The sequence below is a fragment of the Triplophysa rosa genome, linkage group LG2, assembly GCF_024868665.1.
Source record: "Triplophysa rosa linkage group LG2, Trosa_1v2, whole genome shotgun sequence".
NCBI classification, from domain to species: domain Eukaryota; kingdom Metazoa; phylum Chordata; class Actinopteri; order Cypriniformes; family Nemacheilidae; genus Triplophysa; species Triplophysa rosa.
The window spans coordinates 34,297,413-34,323,037 of record NC_079891.1 but is presented as its reverse complement, the minus strand read 5'-3'; the positions used below and the strand labels follow the sequence as shown (position 1 = coordinate 34,323,037).

General features: G+C 36.9%; 2 protein-coding genes across 3 annotated transcripts; one reads left to right on the top strand and one right to left on the bottom strand.

The window, feature by feature from the left end:
* Positions 1–9: 9 nt before the first annotated feature.
* Positions 10–11,261, bottom strand: LOC130548269 (serine/threonine-protein kinase pim-2-like). Of its 2 annotated transcripts, none has more exons than XR_008962000.1 (5): positions 9,254–11,261; positions 9,064–9,165; positions 8,774–8,863; positions 7,039–8,613; positions 10–1,241 (listed from the first exon to the last, which is right to left on the bottom strand). XR_008962000.1 is itself a non-coding variant. In XM_057324922.1 (5 exons), exons 1-5 carry the CDS (start codon positions 9,414–9,416, stop codon positions 7,631–7,633), a joined length of 462 nt encoding a protein of 153 aa, XP_057180905.1. In that variant the 3' UTR covers positions 7,573–7,630. The 2 variants fall into 2 exon arrangements, 1 of the variants encoding a protein (XP_057180905.1); XM_057324922.1 differs by lacking the exon at positions 10–1,241 and having other exon boundaries at positions 7,573–7,651; positions 8,528–8,613; positions 9,254–9,416.
* Positions 11,262–16,599: 5,338 nt separating this feature from the next.
* LOC130572088 (rapamycin-insensitive companion of mTOR-like) lies at positions 16,600–23,135 on the top strand. The gene is made up of 3 exons (XM_057363538.1): positions 16,600–21,597; positions 21,689–21,844; positions 22,574–23,135. Exons 1-3 carry the CDS (start codon positions 21,501–21,503, stop codon positions 22,699–22,701), a joined length of 381 nt encoding a protein of 126 aa, XP_057219521.1. The 5' UTR covers positions 16,600–21,500; the 3' UTR covers positions 22,702–23,135.
* Positions 23,136–25,625: the final 2,490 nt, after the last annotated feature.

The window sequence follows — 25,625 nt, the reverse complement described above, 5'->3', positions numbered from 1 at the left end:
ACGGTCATATTTCTGCAGTGTTTATCACAGGATATTCTTTTGTTTAATATTCCTGTTATATTCTTGTGGTACTTTGTGGTTTTACGGTCATATTTCTGCAGTGTTTATCACAGGATATTCTTTTGTTTAATATTCCTGTTATATTCTTGTGGTACTTTGTGGTTTTACGGTCATATTTCTGCAGTGTTTATCACAGGATATTCTTTTGTTTAATATTCCTGTTATATTCTTGTGGTACTTTGTGGTTTTACGGTCATATTTCTGCAGTGTTTATCACAGGATATTCTTTTGTTTAATATTCCTGTTATATTCTTGTGGTACTTTGTGGTTTTACGGTCATATTTCTGCAGTGTTTATCACAGGATATTCTTTTGTTTAATATTCCTGTTATATTCTTGTGGTACTTTGTGGTTTTACGGTCATATTTCTGCAGTGTTTATCACAGGATATTCTTTTGTTTAATATTCCTGTTATATTCTTGTGGTACTTTGTGGTTTTACGGTCATATTTCTGCAGTGTTTATCACAGGATATTCTTTTGTTTAATATTCCTGTTATATTCTTGTGGTACTTTGTGGTTTTACGGTCATATTTCTGCAGTGTTTATCACAGGATATTCTTTTGTTTAATATTCCTGTTATATTCTTGTGGTACTTTGTGGTTTTACGGTCATATTTCTGCAGTGTTTATCACAGGATATTCTTTTGTTTAATATTCCTGTTATATTCTTGTGGTACTTTGTGGTTTTACGGTCATATTTCTGCAGTATTTATCACAGGATATTCTTTTGTTTAATATTCCTGTTATATTCTTGTGGTACTACTGTCATATTTCTGCAGTAATGTCTGTTAAAGCTGATTTGTCTGTTGTATTTTTGGAGGATGTTGTGGTATTCCTGTTATAATTTGTATAATTTGCTTGTGATTTTTACAAGCATACAAGTCACGTTAATCTTAAAATATGAAGTTCACTAGTAAAATAATTTTATTCATTGGAATATGCTGGAGCTTGAATAAAATTCAGCATTCAAATAAGACACAATACTACATATTATATACGTTTATTTACAATGTGAAAATCATAACTCATTATTCCCTACAAACTATAGGGTAAATACAGTGAAATTAATAAAATGTTTAACACAAAATTAAAGTCTCACAACAGGCTTGGTGCTTTATCTCATTTCTTGAGAACTGCCTTTTTCAGGAATCTTGTATTCAGGGCAAGAACATCTCTCCTTTCCTGTAAAAAAACAGTTAAAGAAAAAAAATTGATAATCAAATAATTGCCTCAAATGTTTTTGTCTTTTTATAGTCCAAATCCAAACTGTTGAGTTCCGAAGGCAAGAGTTTAAGAAGTAAAATGTGTAAATGTATGAGTCCTCTGATAATTTCACTGTTTATTTACTTAAAATCTTACTCATGTTGGTAACGTTATTAATTTACCTACTGAAAAATAAATGTTATCATGGGCATTTTGTTTTAGTTAGGTGGATATCGTGATGTATCGTTATAGGATTCTCAAGCAATATACATTTTATTGCTACATTGTGATATTATTGGTATCGTGAGCCATGTATCGTATCGTATCTTGAGGTACCCTGGGATTCCCACCCCTAATGTCAGATACAGTATTTTTTTAAATTATTTTCAGATGTACAATGTTCAAAACAAAGTGGAAAAAACTAAGGGAAAAGGAAAGAATAAGTGACGCCAAAAATAAAAGAAACAATCAAAACCAAAACAAGCCTAATATCTAATAACCACTAACTAAACTGATTATCAAAATGTTGGACAATAATAATGAGTTGAGTGATGTGGTGTGCAGTTATATTTCATTCTGTGTTGAGAATGTGATTGATGCTAATAAATAATAAGGCTTGGTTTAATGTAGAATTGGAAAACCTTCTTGAGAAAAAACGAGTAGCTGTTGGTGATAAAGTTGCTTATTCTATTATTGAGAAGGAAGTAAGCAGCTATAGAGGGTATGGACGTGTCGTCACTTAATCACGTGAGGATGTCGGAGCGCGCCCCCGTGGGTGACAAAACACTCAGCAAATGACTGCTTACGATATCAGAAAATGCAATTCCGCGCAACATTTCAGTTTCCAGGAACACCTGATTCCTTTGTAAGTCGTAGTGAAGCCGTAAGGATCACGGTCAAGTCCAGCTGCTTGTACGTTCAGCAAATAATTGTGTGTTTTAGTCCTGTTTTCTTTCTTTCTCCTATTCTCCTCAGCAATTTTGCTGGGTGTTTTGCCACCCAGGGGAGCGCGTCCCAAGACATGTTCACGTGGGAAAGTGACGTCAATGCATACCCTCTATAGGCAAAGCGTAATTGACCCTTCGCAAGGCCCGCCCCCTTTTGTTATGTCCGACATCGCCAAAGCGATCCCACTACAATAAAGAATATTTATAGTGAAATAATACTTTCTGGAAAGAAAGGTCGCGTACTTTCAGCCAAAAGCAATAAGAAGGTCTGCAATATGCATTTGAAGCATAAATTCGGGTTCTGAAAGTGACTTGGAATAGAGTAAACAAAATAAAGATCGAAGCTCATCAGATCATAAAAACTGAAAGCACTGAATCAATCTGGCGATCGAGAATCACTACAATTTTTTTTAAAATTTTTAGAGCACTTCATGCTTCCTTCTGCTGACAAGCTTTATGGAGATGCTGATTTCATTTTCCAGCAGGACTTGGCACCTGCCCACACTGCCAAAGGTACCAAAAGCTGGTTCAATGACCATGGTGGAACTGTGCTTGATTGGCCAGCAAACCCGCCTGACCTGAACCCCACAGAGAATCTATGATGAGAGACACCAGACCCAACAATGCAGATGACCTGAAGGCCGCTATCAAAGCATCCTGCTTGGGCTCTCATAACACCTGAGCAGTGCCACAGGCTGATTGGCTCTATGCCACGCCACATTGATGCAGTAATTCATGCAAAGGAGTCCCAACCAAATATTGAGTGCATAGAAATGAACATACTTTTCAGAAGCCAGACATTTCTGTTTAAAATATCCTTTTTTTATTGATCTTACGTAGTATTCTAATTTTCTGAGACACTGAATTTTGGGTTTTCATTATCTGTAAGCCATAATCATCTAAATTTCAAGAAATAAAGGCTTGAAATATTTCACTCTGTGTAATTAATCTATATAATATATGGGTTTCACTTTCTGAAATGAGTGACAAAAAATATTGACATTTTTCATAATATTCAAATTTTGTTTAGGTGTGCGTGTGCGTGTGTGTGTGTTCTGGTAGATACTTTAGTCCACACTACAGTATAGTAGGTGGCGTTAATGCAGTTTAACGTTGGATGCCACCCCGCCATAAAACAAAAAAGAAGAAAATAAAAGTCAAATATAACACGCATTTACAATTAGGGATAAGATTAGGAATAAATGTTTACATATTAAACTGTGTGGCTGTGAAAGTCTGTTTTAGGTTGTGGTAAGCCTATAAAAATGAAAAACTTATTTTCAAATGCTATATTTAACAATAAATTGTGATAGACAATCATTTTTTTCTTTATTTGTTAGTTTCTTTATTCCTTTGACAAGATCTCCCAAGCAGGCCCGGATTAAGAATTCAGAGGTACATTAATATATCTGATAAATAAAAATAATAGTTCATTACGCTTTATATTATTTGCTGGTGAACTATTATTATTTTTATTTATCAAATATATTCATTTTTCAGATTGGTAAAAAATATTAAACAAAAAGGAATTGAAACAATAAGGAAAATGAAGTTGACTGAATACAATCTCTTACAATCTCTTTAAAACAACTCCAGTTTTAGTTTAGTCTTCATTTAACACAAACTTGTTTTCACTGAAAACATAAAAGCAATAATATACTGTGTAAGCTAAATCATTGTTTATCGTGGATTTTAAAATAAATAAAATAACTCAAGTGTGACTTTTATTTCAAAACTGGCGTTTGTGTGACGTCACTGAGGTGAGACGCATGATCGCAGACGCTTCGTAGATCGCGAGTGTCACCAAAGCGGATTAAAAGGCAAAAATAACAACCATCCTTCTTTAATATGCATGAATAATGTATTATCTAAAGTTGTAACGCTTGTATAAATGTTATTTGGTTAACTTTAGCGTGATGGCTGATGATATTGAAGCAGATGACATGTGATTGTGGACACTGAAATCTGACGTGGTTGATTGATTCTGTGTTGAAATTCTTCGGATTTGGTGAGTTTATCATGTTCATCTTTTTGGGATTAAGTGTTAACACATTGTATTGATGTTTAAAATTGTTTTTTTTACAAGTTGCATATGTTTAGTGTTCATATAAAATGTGTGTATTGTATTTCTGAAGAGCTAAAAAATAATGCTAACCATCAGAATATCATCAATTATGTAAATATTTATATATTGAGTGACAAATTCCCTCTATTTGAGTTCATGTATAAAAGATATGTCCAGCATGATGGTGAATAATTGACCTGATCATTAATTGGTGTTTATATGCACAGGCCATGTTTTTATGAGATTGAACTAAAATGTGAACCTGAGATGGCGAGCCACCCACATAAAGAACCCTGAGAGAGACGAGAAGAAGAAATTCTGCAATTCATCAAGTGATAAGTGCCTTATCTTTCATCACCAGTGGAAATCATCCCTACCTAGTGGTATTTTCCACCAATTATCTCACCGCTGAGAATCTCATTGAATGTTGCTCTGTTGAACATTTAGTACCTCTTACATTTGCACTCATACAACCAGTGAATTTAATATTCATTGTATTCATATGATTTATCATTTGGGACTAAAAGGACAATTTTCTGCCACACGTGTGCGCCTTTGTTCAATGGTCTGAAAACTGTTTCACACATGTGACTTGAGTCGAGTTTGTACGGTTTCTGTGGAATTAATTTGTTTTGTAATCTGTTTATTGATTTTTTTCTTCTGTGGGTTAAAGGTCTTCGATTAACCAAGTTAGGGTCAAAGCTACAAACACCTCATAGGAATAAATAGAATCAAACTTCAATCAGAACCACAAAACCATAAATCATTTTGACAAATTAAATAGTAACGTAGATTAATAAACTATAAATAGGTGTAATTAAATGTAATAACTGAAAACTACCTCAAAAATCTGAATTTCTCCCCCCCAAAAAAAGAAAGACAAGAGACATTGCTTGTTGTTACTTAATTATTGTCATCTGTTTTTATAATTACATCTCAATTTTCATTCAAAGTAAAAGAAACACAACCCAAAAGTCATTTTCCTAGTCTGTTTTTTAAGTTTAGGTGTTTTTTTGTTTTGTTTGTTTTGCCCTCTGTAGCGAACCTAGTGTTACCATTGGTCCATTGAAGGGTATCCCATCCTTCAGATACAAACAAGAAGAAAAGTGTAACTACAGTGAAGCGTGAAGGCTACAATCTCTATATAAATACCCCTGGTGTGCGGCTTATTTATACACTTCTATGTCATATTTGATTGTTTTTCATTTGCATTTTTTGTGCTTGGTCTCTGCTGTGATAAAGACGCGTACATTTTCATGGCTATGCAGCTGTTCTCAAAAATCAGTGACTGTCCATTTAACACAAACTATGTGAAATAACTGAATCCAAAAACCATAAAAGTAGAACTGTGTTGGAAAAAAATGCTGATCTACAGGGGACGATCATATTGTAATGATAACCAGTATTATTTTATTCATGATCAGACACATTTAAAATATGATGGTGCTCTGACAGTTGGCTCACATGGATATCTTCACAACACAGTGTCATAAAGTCAAGGCAACCAATCGGTGTCCCGAAATCTTCATGAAAAGCCACTCCCTAGCAACCGCACGGAGTACCTAAGCAACAGTTTACCAAGAGCTTTATCTCTGCATCAGAACATTGCAGACACGTGGAGGTTGGTTCGTTTCACTCGTAGCTTGTAGTAACATCATTTGTCAGCAGCCAAGCCACTTCTTACCATCCAAACAGAGCACATTAGCAACCGTTTAGCAAGACCCATATCTCTGCATTAGAACATCGTAGAGACATGGGGGTTGGTTTGTTTCACATCTTGGAGTATCATTGTTGGTAGGACCCAAACCACTCCCTAGCATCCTAAAACAGTACCCTAGCAACCGTTTGTCAAGACCTACATCAGAACATTGCAGGGACAGGGAAGTGGGCCCTTTTAACTCCTGTTAGCAAACAGAAAGGAAAATGATATGTGTGTGAAAGCATGCATTGTCCTTATGAAGCAATACTGACCATCTCTGTCTTTTTTCTGGGTGTGGGGAAGTATCATCTATCGTGGATGTGTTAGTCTGCGAGCCCTGAGCCTAGACGACAACTGCAAAGGTGCCTTAGAGGCCTTAAATCGCTCAAACTCCGGAATTACTGCTTGCAGCTATATTTATTATGGGTTCGAGTGCGACGCGCTGAAACGTACTTACTTTTTCTTTTTAAAGCAGGCAGTGAAAACCGAATTCACAGAGATTCTGAACCAACTAATAAAAATACTATAAAATATAAAAAATGCTATTTGTAATGTTTCTTATCTTAATAGAGAATTATAAACGGCGGCAACGCGAATTGGGCGGCACGATTACCTATCCTTGATTTCAGCTGGGTTGGTTGAATGTCAACAGTCCTCCTGAACCCAGGCTAGAGAAATATTCAACAAGAGGTTAGCTGACTACAAAAGCTCATCTATGAAGCATTTGTATTAAGATACTGTTGGGTCCCAAAGTCTGAAACGACCAATAAAAATACTATTAAAAAAATAAAAATACTGTTTCTAATATTCTTATATATAATATCATATTTATTATAATATAATTTAATAGAGAATTATGAATCATATTATTAATGTATCATTTGAGCTAAAAATGCATTAATTGCAAAATGTTTCTTATTTAAAATGTGTGTGCAATATAATTTATAAATGAATAAATATGAATAAAAATAATTTCTTCAAGCACTTGGTGAGGAAATCACGGCATTCTTAGTTATGCATGTTCTCTTCGTGTGGCACACTAATGTTGTTGTGTGGGTTTCTCACCTCTGGATAAACTGGAGTCCAGCTTGGGTTCTTTGCCCTTTTTGGTCTCGTGTCCATGAATCATCTCATACGCCAGTGTGCCAAGAGACCAAACCGTTGCTAATTCTGCGTAGTATCTGTCGGCCTTCAGGTTTTCACGGTCCATGGCTCGTCCGGTTAACATAGTTAAGAGATCATCACAGCACACAAGTGCTCACGCTTACCTTTGAATCGGCTGATTTCATAGACGCTGGTGATGTGTTTTTCATCGCCAAAGAGACTTAATTTCAGCGTTGTGGTCTTCTCTTCTATGAAGAAGTTTGTGTCGAAGACCTTCTCGTGAAATACACCGTGGTCCAGGGAGTGTTTAACTCCTTCAGCTGCTCAAATGGTTCTTCCCATGTAGATCATACATGGAATCAAATGGAACTGAAAAACACACAAAAGAAAGATGTAAATATACACAATGCTAATTGTCCAAAATGAATCCCACAAATACAATGACAATGTATCATTACACGTGGACTCACCTTTAGTCGGCTCGGTCAAATCCACCTCAGGCTGAGGTTCGGCCACGACTGGTTCACCAGGCCCTCCGTTCCTCTCAGCTCCTTTAAACGCCTGCAGTTTCCTTCTGAAGAATACATTTTAGTAAGGAACCCGGCAGACTGCGGTTCATCGTGTCCTCAGGGACGTTTGTCGCTCCAACAGCCTTCTGGGTCGAGATGTTTGACATTTGTTGTGAGTATCGAAGTAAACACAGTAAGTTTGTTGACTTCGGTCAGTGCTCGGATGATATCGTGCCGAACGCTGCGATTGTCACAGAACAACTGAATATTCGATGCTCAGCGCGTCTTTATATAGCCTCTGAGATGACGTCATAACGACATGTTATCAGCGCTTCGAACTTGTGCTTAAAGTGATAGGAGCCGTTTTCTTCATAGACGCTGTGAAACTAAGTATTTATGTTTATGGTTTTCAAGTTATGATGGTTTTAGTTTGCTGTTTGATGTGGAATTACTTTACTCGTATGAAGGCTTGACATGCGCCAAACGTGAAGATGTGAACTCGCTCCGGGTGAAGGAAATGATGCGAATTGGGCGGCACGATTACCTTTCCTTAATTTCAGCTCGGTTGGTTAACTCTACCTCAGGATGCCTCTTTCTGGCTCAACAGATCACATTTCAATATTAATCAAAACGCTATATATATATATTTTTTTTAAGATTTATCTTTGGCGTTTTTTGCCTTTATTTGACAGAGAGAGACTCTTTTCAGAGAGGACAGGAAGCAAAGTGGATGAGAGAGAGGGGGGGTAGGGTCGGGAAAGGACCACGAGCCGGGACTCAAACTCTGGTCGCCCAGGACTCACCGGCGCCACATGTCGGAGCACGAACCACTCGACCACCTGGCTCCGACACAAAATGCTATTTTGTTCTTGTTTTATCCAGTCTACATTGATCTATGTGTTAGGGCTCAAAAAATAAAGCATGTGAAAAATGACACTTACTCTTCTGCCAGCAGATTTTCGAGTCATCATAAAAGCTCCTTCGAACATCTGCTTTTCATTTACTTGATACGTGGAATCAAGTGGTGCTAAAAAATATACAAAAGGAAAATGTTCATATACTAAATGAATTCCAATAACAGTGACATTAGCTGGGGTTTGACTGGCAGGGTCACGTTTGTCTAACAGTTTATTTATAATCAAATAAATAAAAATACAATGACGATGTATCACTGAAAGTGGCCTCACCTGTAGTTGGCCCAGGTAACTCGACCTCAGCCGTGTGTCCCACATGAAATGGACGTGGGACGGGCTCAGACACGTCTGGGTCTGATGGGCCTGCAAACCATGTCACAGATTGAAATCACATGGAAATGAATGCTTGAAATCAAACTTTGATGCTCTCGATGTCATCATTACGTTATTAAGACTTTAGGCTGGATTACACAGACAGGGTCACGAATGACAAGACTTCTTGGTGTTTCACGTTCATGGTTTCAGATGTTCAATGTTCAACTGTATATTATATTATTCTTTACCTTCCTCGACTCCGTTTATCCACTCATGTGCCATCAATTCCTTCAGACTCATTCTGTGCAGTGGATTTCTCTGCAAGCACTCGCTGATGAAGTCACGACATTCTGAGAGAGAATTTACAGAAAGTGCATCAGTTATGCATCTCATGTTCTCTTCGTGTGGCACACTAATGTTGTTGTGTGTGTTTCTCACCTCTGGATAAACTGGAGTCCAGCTTGGGTTCTTTGCCCTTTTTTTTCTCGTGTCCATGAATCATCTCATACGCCAGTGTGCCAAGAGACCAAACCGTTGCTAATTCTGCGTAGTATCTGTCGGCCTTCAGGTTTTCACGGTCCATGGCTCGTCCTGTTAACATAGTTAAGAGATCATCACAGCACACAAGTGCTCACGCTTACCCTTGAATCGGCTGATTTCATAGACGCTGGTGATGTGTTTTTCATCGCCAAAGAGGCTTAATTTCAGCGTTCTGGTCTTCTCTTCTATGAAGAAGTTTGTGTCGAAGACCTTCTCGTGAAATACACCGTGGTCCAGGGAGTGTTTAACTCCTTCAGCTGCCTGTTTGACTAGGCCCCGAGCCTCGGCTTCATGTAGGCGACCACCGCTGTTCTTGACGTATTTCTCCAACCACGTGGAGGGATTTTCATACACCAGGACGATTTTTCGTTGTTCCTCGAACCAGCGATGCAACTGCTGAACGTGCTGGCTTCTCTGTCGTCATGACAACAATACATTCAGAGCCACTTCATCAATTAACCTCCAGACATATATAAACATTCATAGCAGTGCTGTGAATCAGCACAACAAATGCAAGACATAAATTATATAGCAAGAAAAAAAACTAATTTTAATCTTTCATGGCATAAGTCACATTTCAATATTAATCAAAACGCTAATGTTTTTTTTGACATGTTTAATTCAGTGTAGACTGCTATACATCGGATCGCCGAGTTGCCACAAAAGATCCATTGCGCAGCTTCTTCCCATGTAGATCATACATGGAATCAAATGGAACTGAAAAACACACAAAAGAAAGATGTAAATATACACAATGCTAATTGTCCAAAATGAATCCCATAAATACAATGACAATGTATCATTACACGTGGACTCACCTTTAGTCGGCTCGGTTAAATCCACCTCGGGCTGAGGTTCGGCCACGACTGGTTCACCAGGCCCTCCGTTCCTCTCAGCTCCTTTAAACGCCTGCAGTTTCCTTCTGAAGAATACATTTTAGTAAGGAACCTGGCAGACTGCGGTTCATCGTGTCCTCAGGGACGTTTGTCGCTCCAACAGCCTTCTGGGTCGAGATGTTTGACATTTGTTGTGAGTATCGAAGTAAACAGTAAGTTTGTTGACTTCGGTCAGTGCTCTGATGATATCGTGCCGAACGCTGCGATTGTCACAGAACAACTGAAGATTCGATGCTCAGCGCGTCTTTATATAGCCTCTGAGATGACGTCATAACGATATGTTATCAGCGCTTCGAACTTGTGCTTAAAGTGATAGGAGCCGTTTTCTTCATAGACGCTGTGAAACTAAGTATTTATGTTTATGGTTTTCAAGTTATGATGGTTTTAGTTCATGTTTGCTGTTTGATGTGGTGCTTAACTCGTATGAAGGTAACCCTGGTAACGTTGCTGTGCATTAATAAACATATGACGCTAATGGTAGGCTAATATTATACTACTAGTTTATGCAAAATCCGTAGAGCAAAAAATAGTTTCATGTGCAGTATATCAGTATATTATAATAAACATATTTCGTTAATTTCAGTATTTTTTTACTTTGTGCATACTGTTCTCTCAAATGTTTCCTAACAATTCACACTGGAAAAGTGCATAAAATAAAATGGAAGATAACAAATTGAAAATGTCTTTAAACACAGTTTGGATGCATGTTAACACCACCGGACACAGATGGCTGATAAACACGTTTGTTTTAAGTTAGCCACTATTTCACAGAACAAATAACTCTACATCACATTTGACAATCACATTATACAACTCTGGAATCTGAATATTGAGAAAACTTGAGTCCATTCACTCACAAAATAAAGTCTTTATAATATTTAATAATATAATAATTTTGACCCATTCAATGTATTTTGGGATTTTACTAAAAAATGTTTCTGTGCTACTTAAGACTGGTTTTGTGATCCAGGGTCACAAATATGTTTTTTGTGTTGTTGTTTTTTTCTTCATACAGTAATTAAGTTTATTTTAAAAATCTAGTACTTTTCCATTTCTTAAAGAAAAGATCCTTCATAAAAGAAAGTACTGCATTTTAATGTACTGTACATCAGTATTAAAAGCTAACATTTATGAAATGTAGTGGAGTAAAAAGTATGATATATGCTTTATAATGTAGTGAATTATTTTTTTCCCGAAGAAAAAACATTCTGATAAAATACAGATATTTAAAAATGTACTTGAAAGTAAAAATACTTAAGTACAATACTGCTTCTGATTGGATCTCTTTCCCCTCATTAATAGTTTTATTTTGTTTTTATTAGTTGGCAAATGTATTTAAATATGTATTCATCAGATTATTTGTTACTTCAGTGAAAGCATGTTCTAAAGCATCTTGTTGACATTTCTGTTTTTTGGGCATCCTCTGTCCCCCTCTTCCTACAGTAGGCTACCTAGCTACACACGACCCTCACACCCTAATCCAAAACTGTGTTTTCCTCCTGGCTGATTTTCTACTGTAGGCTATTAGAGAGTGATAAAGTCAATGATTTTTGAGTTGTTTTCTTGTTTTATGGCTTTTATCTGGCAAATGAGTGTTTGAGACTTTGGGTTCAGCATTCTTATCAAAGTGTGATCGTCCCCACTCCCCAGTCAAGTCATGTCGACCAGTCAATCAAGTTGTGTTTTTTATGGCCTGTCAGTCTTGTTGGCAGTTATGTTTTATGACCTGTTGTTGTACCCCCAACTACACCTGGCAACACAGCCGGTGTGAAAGCCGTCTGCTGGGGCTGCGTTGATTAAATGAAATGTTTGTGCACGTGACGTTTCTTCTAAAAGTGAGTTGGTTCCAGGTTTAAGACTTTTATCTGACGAATGATGAAAGTGTTTGAGACTTTGATGTCTGCATTCTTATCAATGTGCCGTTTCTCATTTGATCTTTTTCATAATGTTTTCATACGTTTTTCAGCTTTATTTTCTTACTGTACACTTCTAACATCACTTGCATGGTTACTTATTTCTCGTTTTTAGTTATAATTGTTCAGATGACCTTTGTTTGAAATAATTGTTTGATTTTGTACAAAAGTCTAATTCTTAAGTTTTGACCTGTTCATTGTTTTGAGTTCTTGTTGAATTGTCTTATTTCCCTCACTGATTTATCCAAAATGTCTCTTTAATGCTGGTAAGATCAGCTGTTCTAAGTTTTCTCATTGTTCGAGCCGTGTTTTAGGGTTGATGTGTGTTTGCTTTGATTTCATAAAAAACAAGTATTTACATCCAAAACCTTCTTCATCTTAATGTCTCTATTTATTTTATTGCACATCTAGTATTTTTGCTATTGCGTATGTATGTTTATTCTTACACATTGTCAACAATATTTGGCACAAAATGTGCATGCAGTCCCTATGAGCTAAATATAAGGTCGCTGTGCTGTAGCTCAGCTGTATTTGACTAAATTCACAGCTTGACTTAAGGTTAGTTTTTCTTAGAAAGGAGGAAAGGAAAGTTGTTTAAAGTGTCAATCAGAAAACCTGTTTGCTTGGAATAAACCCACATACAAACTGCTAAATGTAATTTGCTTACAAGAATTACAACTTGTGTTCGTGTGTCAACACAATACTTTTTCCATGAAACTCGGATTATTTATTGTTCTGTATTAGTAGTCTGTATAAGCCGTTTTCATGGCAATTATAACAGCAAATAAAGGAAATATATTTCTTTAGTCCTGATGCCAGAAACTATTCAAAGTTAACGCTCTTCTGATGCAGTGTGTATTCTTCATGCCGCCGTTCAGACTTGAAATAGATCAACTGTACATGAATTCCTGAAACGGATCTAATTATACCATAATATTGCTGTTTCATTAACCGAGCAAAAACAAATGTAGATTTTTACAGACCACATTGATCCCACCTATCCAAAATCATTCAATTTAGCACAATCTCATCCATATAAAAAAGTCTAATGTTTTAGTGAACCTCTGAACAATCTCCTACGTATTGATCAGTGACACAGATTTGTGAAGTGATCATGAGTTGCTGGTGAGACGAAAGATTTTCAGCTATGGTGGCATTGTTAGTTCTGGTTTTGTGTCGTTTTTTTTTCATCTGTTTATGAATCTGTTGAAGTCCCAATCTTTAAAAAAATACGCAAAAAGTTGTTTTGAAGTGATATTTAGAAATGTTACTGTCCTTACATACCACATGTGCGGCACTTTCTTGTAAATGTAAAACATTTGTCACTCTTTTGCTGTTGTTACAATAGCCCTGTCTTCAGTTTTTATAATTTGCCACTATTTCCACAAACGATTTATTACTTGTCTCACAACAGATGACAAAAACTGCATTTAATTCTGGTTTATTTTGAGATGAAAGTGCAGTTGGTGTGAAGCAGCACAGTTGTTATGTAGTAAATGTTGGAGAACATCTTCTGGAAGTGTAATGGCTAAGCGCTCACTTGCCTTGTTTGGAGTGAACCCTTGCTGTTATCAATCTGTGCAGGAGTTTTCTTTTTTTATAAGATTCACAAAGAAAAAAAAGATTCACATTTGAAAGACAACATCATTTGTAAGATTTCTAGGAATTAAAATGTACAAACCAGAAGCAATAAAACAACAAATGTAGAAGGGAGGACTCTTCATAGACAACAACTTGTTATTTTCATGTGGATATGAACTGTTATGGATGTCACAATTCACTTTCCTGACTATGGAAAACTGTTAAAGATGCGTTACTTTGAGACATCACATGGTTACATTGTACATTAAAACTACCTGATAGATAGGATCTGAAATTCTTGAAAGCAAACCTGTGCGTGTGCGTGTGCATGCGTGTATTTTATTAAAGATGATGAAATTCTGACTTGAGAGTACAGACATACATCTTGTGTTGTATTTAATTTCTCATTTCCTTATCCTTAATATTCTTTATTTTAATTCTTTACCATTTTCTTATGCATTTAATTTATTAGTTATAGATGATATTCATTTCTATAATTATTATGTTCTATATTACTTTTCTTAATGTGTGTGTGTGTCTGTGGAGTTGTGAGTCCGTGTGAACCTGTGTGTGCGTGTCTGTCTTCTGTGTTTTTACTTGACTATATTACTATAGTCAATATGTTTATATATATGTTACTATATTCTACATTCGGTTGGATGCTGCGTTTGCATTGTCTTCACAAGTAGATATGAGTTTGCTTGGTCTCTTTCTCAAGGTTCTTGATAAGGTCACGAGACGATGTTGTTCCTACTGTCTATGTTGGTATAATGGCACCTGATGAATGTGTTTCTAGTCAGACGGAGATAGAATGGGCATCCGAACCCAACTGTGATTTCTCTCTACAATATACTTTGCTCATTTTATTCTAACATCACTTCGTCTCCTGCCTGCTGTTCTTCCCTCTGACATCCGTGTCTGCAGGAGAGTTAGATCTGTCAGTGTTGGCGTATGAACGAGGTGGAACAATACTACGGTATCATTTTGGATCTGTTGAGCTGTTGAACAGCAGTCGGTCGGATCAGCATCATCTGCTGGGTGATGACGAGACGTCAGATTACAGGAACACACGGAGGAGAACTGTCTGTACTCCACTCAAACACACACAACCATCTGAACAACACACACACTCGCACAGGTCAATCTTATACACATTCCTTAAGTGACTTTGTTTTGTTGTGATGCAATACAAATGCTCATACAGAGTTTCTCTCGTCACTTGTTGTCAGATCTGTCGGATGGCTTCTCTCAGTGGCACAGTCAGCCATCCCATAATCACCTGGAGGTGGTTGCGCAGTCAAAGTACTCGGGCGTGTCGGGCTGCAGTGACGCCGCTGTGAGTCAGGGCTCGGCCAGCAGCACTCCCAGTACAGAACTCATACTGGGTGAGTAAGACACCACATCCCATCAATGGCTGCGTGATATGTTTGAAATCTGAGCTGGATAAAAATCTAAAAATGAGGGCTGGTCAAAAATATTGATTCTTTGATTTTAATGGATTCGGGAAATCCTCATATCTATTCTTAATGCACGCGCCTCGGAGAATATTATCTGTATTTCGCCTCTCGTCCAGAGGATGGCGCCATATACGAGTTGAATTTTGAAATCTGTTTTATTTGTTAAGCATGTTTCAAGTTGTTCATGATTTCACTGTTGCACAATTACAATGTTTTTTTACAGTAACGTTTGGTTACTCAAAGTAAAAGTGAAAAGTAATTCAAAACAATTGTGTGGGCTCTACTATTAACGTGAATGTGTAATTAATTAATTTATCTGAGTAGGGGGGTTTCAGTTACCAGCATATATATTTAAATATGGATTCCATGTCTGCAAAACTAATATTTTAAATGAAATACTGATAGCTAATCGATATTGAATCAAATTGAAACCATATAAATAAGAATCAAATTGCCAAAATGATCTCAAAACTAGGGCTGTAGTCAAGTCCACCGTTGTCGAGTCCAAGACCAGGACTAGTCGAGACCGAGTCCAAAGAGGTTCGAGTCCAAGTCAAGACCGATTCGAATTGAGACAGTCAAGACAGAGACCGAAAAAAATTCATGACTACAAGACCACATACTTAACTATCGAGAATTTTTGTGATGCAAGAGACGGCATATCTTCTATTCTAAGATAATAATTTTCATTATTGTTTGTAATGATCAAAAATACATCTTTTATTTTACCTTAAAATAAGGAAATTTTATTTACATGTGTGTGTGTGTGTGTGTGTGTGTGTGTGCCTGCCCGTGCTCATGCGTGTTCAATAGAGGAGCTGCCAGAAAGAGCAGAGGCCCCACGGCTCGTTTAAAAGCACGTTTCGGTGCCCATACCGAAATATGTTCATATCGCAATGACAATAAAAATACGATCAATCTTATCTTTAAGCCCTACTTTCTAAACTTATAAAAATACTCAAATGCAATGCTAACTCTGAAACATGGCATTAACTTACCTCTCTTTGTGATGCCTTTGCAGGTGTCTTACAAAATTGGATGTTGTCCCACAGGTTTCGGAGAAAGTTTTGTTGCAAAAAGTTTCCTTTTAAGCGCACTGTCGATAAATTCTTTATGGTTTGTAAAACCAAATGTTATTATGCCGCTGCTCGCTGACATCGTGCCTGATGAATGATTGATGCTGTTCAGTTCGTGCCGCAGATGAATCGTTCATTTGAACCGGTTCTTTCTTTTAAGTGAACCGGTCGAACCAGTTCACCTGAATTGTTCGCGTTTAGCGTCTCCCGTAAACACTTAATATTACCCACAAATTAATACAGTTCTTCACTTTCTGGCGTGCATGACAGTCCCGAGGACTTGAACCAATATACCGGAGTTANACAACTGAAGATTCGATGCTCAGCGCGTCTTTATATAGCCTCTGAGATGACGTCATAACGAGATGTTATCAGCGCTTCGAACTTGTGCTTAAAGTGATAGGAGCCGTTTTCTTCATAGACGCTGTGAAACTAAGTATTTATGTTTATGGTTTTCAAGTTATGATGGTTTTAGTTTGCTGTTTGATGTGGAATTACTTTACTCGTATGAAGGTAACCCTGGTAACGTTGCTGTGCATTAATAAACATATGACGCTAATGGTAGGCTAATATTATACTACTAGTTTATGCAAAATCCGTAGAGCAAAAAATAGTTTCATGTGCAGTATATCAGTATATTATAATAAACATATTTCGTTAATTTCAGTATTTTTTTACTTTGTGCATACTGTTCTCTCAAATGTTTCCTAACAATTCACACTGGAAAAGTGCATAAAATAAAATGGAAGATAACAAATTGAAAATGTCTTTAAACACAGTTTGGATGCATGTTAACACCACCGGACACAGATGGCTGATAAACACGTTTGTTTTAAGTTAGCCACTATTTCACAGAACAAATAACTCTACATCACATTTGACAATCACATTATACAACTCTGGAATCTGAATATTGAGAAAACTTGAGTCCATTCACTCACAAAATAAAGTCTTTATAATATTTAATAATATAATAATTTTGACCCATTCAATGTATTTTGGGATTTTACTAAAAAATGTTTCTGTGCTACTTAAGACTGGTTTTGTGATCCAGGGTCACAAATATGTTTTTTGTGTTGTTGTTTTTTTCTTCATACAGTAATTAAGTTTATTTAAAAAATCTAGTACTTTTCCATTTCTTAAAGAAAAGATCCTTCATAAAAGAAAGTACTGCATTTTAATGTACTGTACATCAGTATTAAAAGCTAACATTTATGAAATGTAGTGGAGTAAAAAGTATGATATATGCTTTATAATGTAGTGAATTATTTTTTTCCCGAAGAAAAAACATTCTGATAAAATACAGATATTTAAAAATGTACTTGAAAGTAAAAATACTTAAGTACAACACTGCTTCTGATTGGATCTCTTTCCCCTCATTAATAGTTTTATTTTGTTTTTATTAGTTGGCAAATGTATTTAAATATGTATTCATCAGATTATTTGTTACTTCAGTGAAAGCATGTTCTAAAGCATCTTGTTGACATTTCTGTTTTTTGGGCATCCTCTGTCCCCCACTTCCTACAGTAGGCTACCTAGCTACACACGACCCTCACACCCTAATACAAAACTGTGTTTTCCTCCTGGCTGATTTTCTACTGTAGGCTATTAGAGAGTGATAAAGTCAATGATTTTTGAGTTGTTTTCTTGTTTAATGGCTTTTATCTGGCAAATGAGTGTTTGAGACTTTGGGTTCAGCATTCTTATCAAAGTGTGATCGTCCCCACTCCCCAGTCAAGTCATGTCGACCAGTCAATCAAGTTGTGTTTTTTATGGCCTGTCAGTCTTGTTGGCAGTTATGTTTTATGACCTGTTGTTGTACCCCCAACTACACCTGGCAACACAGCCGGTGTGAAAGCCGTCTGCTGGGGCTGCGTTGATTAAATGAAATGTTTGTGCACGTGACGTTTCTTCTAAAAGTGAGTTGGTTCCAGGTTTAAGACTTTTATCTGACGAATGATGAAAGTGTTTGAGACTTTGATGTCTGCATTCTTATCAATGTGCCGTTTCTCATTTGATCTTTTTCATAATGTTTTCATACGTTTTTCAGCTTTATTTTCTTACTGTACACTTCTAACATCACTTGCATGGTTACTTATTTCTCGTTTTTAGTTATAATTGTTCAGATGACCTTTGTTTGAAATAATTGTTTGATATTGTACAAAAGTCTAATTCTTAAGTTTTGACCTGTTCATTGTTTTGAGTTCTTGTTGAATTGTCTTATTTCCCTCACTGATTTATCCAAAATGTCTCTTTAATGCTGGTAAGATCAGCTGTTCTAAGTTTTCTCATTGTTCGAGCCGTGTTTTAGGGTTGATGTGTGTTTGCTTTGATTTCATAAAAAACAAGTATTTACATCCAAAACCTTCTTCATCTTAATGTCTCTATTTATTTTATTGCACATCTAGTATTTTTGCTATTGCGTATGTATGTTTATTCTTACACATTGTCAACAATATTTGGCACAAAATGTGCATGCAGTCCCTATGAGCTAAATATAAGGTCGCTGTGCTGTAGCTCAGCTGTATTTGACTAAATTCACAGCTTGACTTAGGTTAGTTTTTCTTAGAAAGGAGGAAAGGAAAGTTGTTTAAAGTGTCAATCAGAAAACCTGTTTGCTTGGAATAAACCCACATACAAACTGCTAAATGTAATTTGCTTACAAGAATTACAACTTGTGTTCGTGTGTCAACACAATACTTTTTCCATGAAACTCTGATTATTTATTGTTCTGTATTAGTAGTCTGTATAAGCCGTTTTCATGGCAATTATAACAGCAAATAAAGGAAATATATTTCTTTAGTCCTGATGCCAGAAACTATTCAAAGTTAACTCTCTTCTGATGCAGTGTGCATTCTTCATGCCGCCGTTCAGACTTGAAATAGATCAACTGTACATGAATTCCTGAAACGGATCTAATTATACCATAATATTGCTGTTTCATTAACCGAGCAAAAACAAATGTAGATTTTTACAGACCACATTGATCCCACCTATCCAAAATCATTCAATTTAGCACAATCTCATCCATATAAAAAAGTCTAATGTTTTAGTGAACCTCTGAACAATCACCTACGTATTGATCAGTGACACAGATTTGTGAAGTGATCATGAGTTGCTGGTGAGACGAAAGATTTTCAGCTATGGTGGCATTGTTAGTTCTGGTTTTGTGTCGTTTTTTTTCCATCTGTTTATGAATCTGTTGAAGTCCCAATCTTTAAAAAATACGCAAAAAGTTGTTTTGAAGTGATATTTAGAAATGTTACTGTCCTTACATACCACATGTGCGGCACTTTCTTGTAAATGTAAAACATTTGTCACTCTTTTGCTGTTGTTACAATAGCCCTGTCTTCAGTTTTTATAATTTGCCACTATTTCCACAAACGATTTATTACTTGTCTCACAACAGATGACAAAAACTGCATTTAATTCTGGTTTATTTCGAGATGAAAGTGCAGTTGGTGTGAAGCAGCACAGTTGTTATGTAGTAAATGTTGGAGAACATCTTCTGGAAGTGTAATGGCTAAGCGCTCACTTGCCTTGTTTGGAGTGAACCCTTGCTGTTTCAAACCACATTGATCCTACTTATCTGAGAACTCTGTTAGGTTTATATTCAATAAGCACATCTGCAATGTATTTAGCTCCTAGGCCATTGAGTGATCGATACACGTCATACAGCTTAAAATCCATTCCACATGTAACTGGAAGCCATTGTAAGGACTTGAGGGTTGGGGTGATATGATGTTTTGGTTTTGGTCAGAATCCTGTCAGCGGCGCTCTGTATGAGCTACAGATGTCTGATGGTCTTTTTGGAAATAAGAAGTCCGCTGCAGTAATCCACCCCGCTGGTGATGAAAGCATGGCTTGAGACAAAACATATGACTATGGCGATATTTCTGAGATGGCAGTCAGCTGATTTGTGTATTGCTTTGACGTGACTGTTGAATCTAAACTACAGCAAGATTGACTTTATTTTGTGTCTTTAGGCCCCTTTAGTCAAAGTATGTATTTCATCTTTGTTTCCAATGCAGTGACTTGAGTTTTGTCTTTATTGAACTGAAGGAAGTTTTGAAACAGCCAGTGTCATGTGACATTTTAAAATATAACCTGACAAATTAATTCTCAGAGAAGGTATTTTTTACTAATATATTAAATCATCTGTTTTACATGAGAGAATATCAATCTATGCAGGAGTTTTCTTTTTTTATAAGATTCACAAAGAAAAAAAAGATTCACATTTGAAAGACAACATCATTTGTAAGATTTCTAGGAACTAAAATGTACAAACCAGAAGCAATAAAACAACAAATGTAGAAGGGAGGACTCTTCATAGACAACAACTTGTTATTTTCATGTGGATATGAACTGTTATGGATGTCACAATTCACTTGCCTGACTATGGAAAACTGTTAAAGATGCGTTACTTTGAGACATCACATGGTTACATTGTACATTAAAACTACCTGATAGATAGGATCTGAAATTCTTGAAAGCAAACCTGTGCGTGTGCATGCGTGTATTTTATTAAAGATGATGAAATTCTGACTTGAGAGTACAGACATACATCTTGTGTTGTATTTAATTTCTCATTTCCTTATCCTTAATATTCTTTATTTTAATTCTTTACCATTTTCTTATGCATTTAATTTATTAGTTATAGATGATATTCATTTCTATAATTATTATGTTCTATATTACTTTTCTTAATGTGTGTGTGTGTCTGTGGAGTTGTGAGTCCGTGTGAACCTGTGTGTGCGTGTCTGTCTTCTGTGTTTTTACTTGACTATATTACTATAGTCAATATGTTTATATATATGTTACTATATTCTACATTCGGTTGGATGCTGCGTTTGCATTGTCTTCACAAGTAGATATGAGTTTGCGTGGTCTCGTTCTCAAGGTTCTTGATAAGGTCACGAGACGATGTTGTTCCTACTGTCTATGTTGGTATAATGGCACCTGATGAATGTGTTTCTAGTCAGACGGAGATAGAATGGGCATCCGAACCCAACTGTGATTTCTCTCTACAATAAACTTTGCTCATTTTATTCTAACATCACTTCGTCTCCTGCCTGCTGTTCTTCCCCTGACATCCGTGTCTGCAGGAGAGTTAGATCTGTCAGTGTTGGCGTATGAACGAGGTGGAACAATACTACGGTATCATTTTGGATCTGTTGAGCTGTTGAACAGCAGTCGGTCGGATCAGCATCATCTGCTGGGTGATGACGAGACGTCAGATTACAGGAACACACGGAGGAGAACTGTCTGTACTCCACTCAAACACACACAACCATCTGAACAACACACACACTCGCACAGGTCAATCTTATACACATTCCTTAAGTGACTTTGTTTTGTTGTGATGCAATACAAATGCTCATACAGAGTTTCTCTCGTCACTTGTTGTCAGATCTGTCGGATGGCTTCTCTCAGTGGCACAGTCAGCCATCCCATAATCACCTGGAGGTGGTTGCGCAGTCAAAGTACTCGGGCGTGTCGGGCTGCAGTGACGCCGCTGTGAGTCAGGGCTCGGCCAGCAGCACTCCCAGTACAGAACTCATACTGGGTGAGTAACACACCACATCCCATCAATGGCTGCGTGATATGTTTGAAATCTGAGCTGGATAAAAATCTAAAAATGAGGGCTGGTCAAAAAAGAACCAGTTCACCTGAATTGTTCGCGTTTAGCGTCTCCCGTAAACACTTAATATTACCCACAAATTAATACAGTTCTTCACTTTCTGGCGTGCATGACAGTCCCGAGGACTTGAACCAATATACCGGAGTTATTTAGTTACAACAACAGCACACACTGAACTGAACTGCTGTGTGAAAAGAGAACTTATGAACACACGCGTCTCGACTCAAGGCCCGAGAGCCGGCAACAGTTTTCGGATCATTAGTTTTCGGATCACAAGAAGCATGCTCTATCAATGTTTTGTTTTGAAGGAGAAAAGAAAACATATATCGCTGGACTCGGTCGAGACCGACTAGAACATTTTGCGAGACCAATGACCAAGTCCGAGACAAGTCGGAGTGCAAATACCAACGAGTCCAAGACGAGTCCGAGATCATAAAAAACGTCTCGAGTCTGAGACCGGACTCGAGTACTACAGCACTACTCAAAACCCAGCCCTAATAGAAGTATGTTGGTTTTGAGAGATAATAAATCATGAATATGACGGCAAATATTGTAAGTCAGCATCATAGCAATCATTACAATAGATTTCTATATTCACCCCATAGATGGTTATTGTAGCAGGGGTAATGTATATACTGGTGTATGTGTGTTCAGGTGGTAAAGCAATATCTGAGGACGGACCCGCCTGTAGAGTCCTGTTGAGAAAAGAGGTTCTGCGTTTGGTCATCCATCTCAGTTCATCCGTCGGGACCAAAGGTCATGAAACCGGACTGCTCACTTAAGGCCGAATGGCAAACTATACGCGATAGGGCTGGGTGGAATGACGGAATATTATGTTACTGTGGAATAAAATGTCAACCGTAAGAGAGTTTTCTATTCCGCGGAATGTAAATAAGTAGGCGTGGTTAACTCGACGCTCTGCAGGTTAGCGTTATTTTGAAAAAAAAAAACAAGTGAATTAATCCACCCATAACAAATTAACGCATCAAATATTCTTTTGAGCTTCTTTCAGTCTGTAGTTTTGTGATCCGCTCCAGTCCGGCGCTTCTCTCACCCACAGTGCTCGTGCAGGGATCTCTGCGAGCATATAAAAAAGCTCATACTCACCACGTAGGCCTATTTCAGAATTCAGATTGCATGGTGAAGCTGTTAATAGTTTTAATAAAGTTTAACTTCAGGCGAGCCAAGGTGAAACTTGCGTTGAAACGTGCGATGATGCTCGCTGCGTGACGCGCTGCTTTCCCCCGTTTTGGGAGACGTGTGTGGAGTCACCAGAGACTTCGCAGTGCAAAGACAAACGTCAGAATAAACAAACCTAAAGACAAAGAGTCGCAACACACTAAAAATGCTCATCTAATAGAGAGTGAAGAGCAATAAATCAATGTTGTCCATCTCTTCCTACTGTATAAATCAGACATCTGCCCGATTAACCGAAAATATCTATCACGTGATTTTTGCACAACTTGTGAGTGAAGTGCGGTAAAATGCTGCTGCATCCGAAAGCCAGAGGGCGCTCTTCGTGCAGAAACTCCAAATATGCACTGCAGAAGAAGACCATAACGCACGTAGTTCTAGGAAATGCTTAAGGACATGTTTTTATCACTGTTACTCAAGCCTCCTCAGGTATTTTCACGATAATAAAGTATATTTATAATGGTGAGGTTATAAATATGAACTGTAATAAATAAATAAAGGAAATAAATCTAAGAAAAATGAGGTATAAGATATAGAATTATAATGAGAGATTGTTACCGTGAAATACAATTACTCATTCCGTGAAATAGATTTTTGGCCATTCCGCCCAACTTTGATGCGGGAGTGTGTGTGATATCGAACGTGTCTTTGTTTGGTGTGTTGTCACTACAGTATGCCATCAGTAATGATGTAACTTTCAAAGCTGTTGAATTTGATTTGTTGTGTTTTTGTTCATTAAAAAAGAAAAGATGTGATTTCTGCTTGCTCAGAGAATGTATTTGTGTAGTTTATTACATGCATGTTTACAGTGTACTCATGTGATGTTTGTGTATAACAGGATAATTGAGAAGTTTCCATACGCGTTCGATGACATCTGTCTTTACTCGGAGGTCTCCTTCCTGTTGGCCAACTGCACGTTTCTTCTGACTTCACGACGCTTCATTCAGGAGCTCTTCCAGGACGTGCAGTTCATTTCAGTATGTGTGCTTTCTGTTCTGTCATGTCATGTCTGTCAATTTCTCTCCAAATAACACAGCCGCCCTCACAAGCAACAAGATATTTCATTACCTTCTTGGTTATAGATCACATTTTATTTCACACATTTTTGGGGTTTTTTTGTGAAAAAACATATAGATGACACTATAAAGAAAGATTTTGTGTCATCAGGGAAGGACCGCCCACTAACCTGTCAATCACGACAGAGGTTTAAACTTCAGAAATGAAATCTCTGCAATGTACCTGATCGTCATGTATCTCCACAGATCATATAAAGTTTATCTCGTGAAGTTTGTCAGCAGCTTTGTTTCTATCCCAAGCTGCGAATGTAACTTGCGTTCACAATTGTAGTGTTGCATGAAACATTTGAGAATAGGGCATTGTTTGCATCCTTTGATTTAAAACGACAAAATCACAAAATGAAAGTCACATGACTTCATCGAGGAAATTCTTCTGATAATTGTTTCCATTGTAGTTTATTCACATATCATCTTAATGCATAACGTTGTTTAGAACTGATGTGCATCTCTGCGTTTCCATCCAGAGTTCCAGTAATAGTTTTGTTGACTGGTTTAGTACGATGGTTATCAGCCGGACATGTTCTGGGTTCATCACAGGTTAAACTCTATTGAAAACATTTGTGTCGTGCTGTTGATCTTATTTTGAATCATTTCACATCTGCAGACAACAAATGTTGATTTTTCACGCTGGAAAGTTCACCAAAACATACAAATTCTGTCGTCATTCATTCACTCTCACTGTATGTCATTCAAAATCTGACTCTTTTGTGAAAGTTCATGTTGTTTGGTTATCAATGTTCTTCAAAATATCTTCTTTTGTGTTCTGCATAAGAAGGTCATACAGGTTTGGACAGACGTGAGGGTGAGTAAATGATATTTTGGGTGAACTATCACTTTAAAATGCAAGTCTGTGAGGTTTACAGGTGACCCGTGTGTTGTGTGTAAAGAATAAAGACTGAAGGTCTATTTTAGGGCAATTAAGACTCATTTGTCCTAATGAAAATTAAGCCCAGTTGGACAATTAAGTTTTATCATCACAATGAAAAAAATACATGGTTTGTCTTTAGTGTATTTAATGAGGATCATCATTCATGAACAAATAAATTCCAAATGAGAATGTGGGAGGAAGATGTGCTGAATTGTAATAAAAATTCCAGAATGATATGCTGTATTATCTTTTTTCTTTTAATTTCAGGGTGAAGTGCTTTTTAATATGATTCATCAAGACTTAAAGACACTCGAGGGCTCAAAATTCGAACTTTGATGAAATGGAAAGCATGGATACAGGTGCTATTAAAAAAAATACTTTTATCTTGAAATATTCCTTAAAATGCCACAGATATTCCAGTATATTGGACCTCGAGCATGTATCTGGTGTTTATTACTTTATCAACCTGCACTGAATCTTTACAGATACTGAAACACTGTCAGAAATGGACAAAACATGTAAATGGACATCTTGATGAGGTGATTTCAGAGTATTTGTTCAGTTCACA

Bases quoted from the DNA above. Each gene is read 5' to 3' on its own strand.
- LOC130548269 (XM_057324922.1), bottom strand. From the start codon at position 9,416: ATGTTAACAGGACGAGCCATGGACCGTGAAAACCTGAAGGCCGACAGA. The intron at 9,166-9,253 runs GTGAGAAACACA...ATTCTCTCTCAG, and splicing joins GGACTCCAGTTTATCCAGAG to AATGTCGTGACTTCATCAGC. The intron at 8,614-8,773 runs GTGAGGCCACTT...TATATTTTTTAG, and splicing joins GTTACCTGGGCCAACTACAG to CACCACTTGATTCCACGTAT.
- LOC130572088 (XM_057363538.1), top strand. From the start codon at position 21,501: ATGACGAGACGTCAGATTACAGGAACACACGGAGGAGAACTGTCTGTA. The intron at 21,598-21,688 runs GTCAATCTTATA...ACTTGTTGTCAG, and splicing joins CAACACACACACTCGCACAG to ATCTGTCGGATGGCTTCTCT. The intron at 21,845-22,573 runs GTGAGTAACACA...ATGTGTGTTCAG, and splicing joins CAGTACAGAACTCATACTGG to GTGGTAAAGCAATATCTGAG.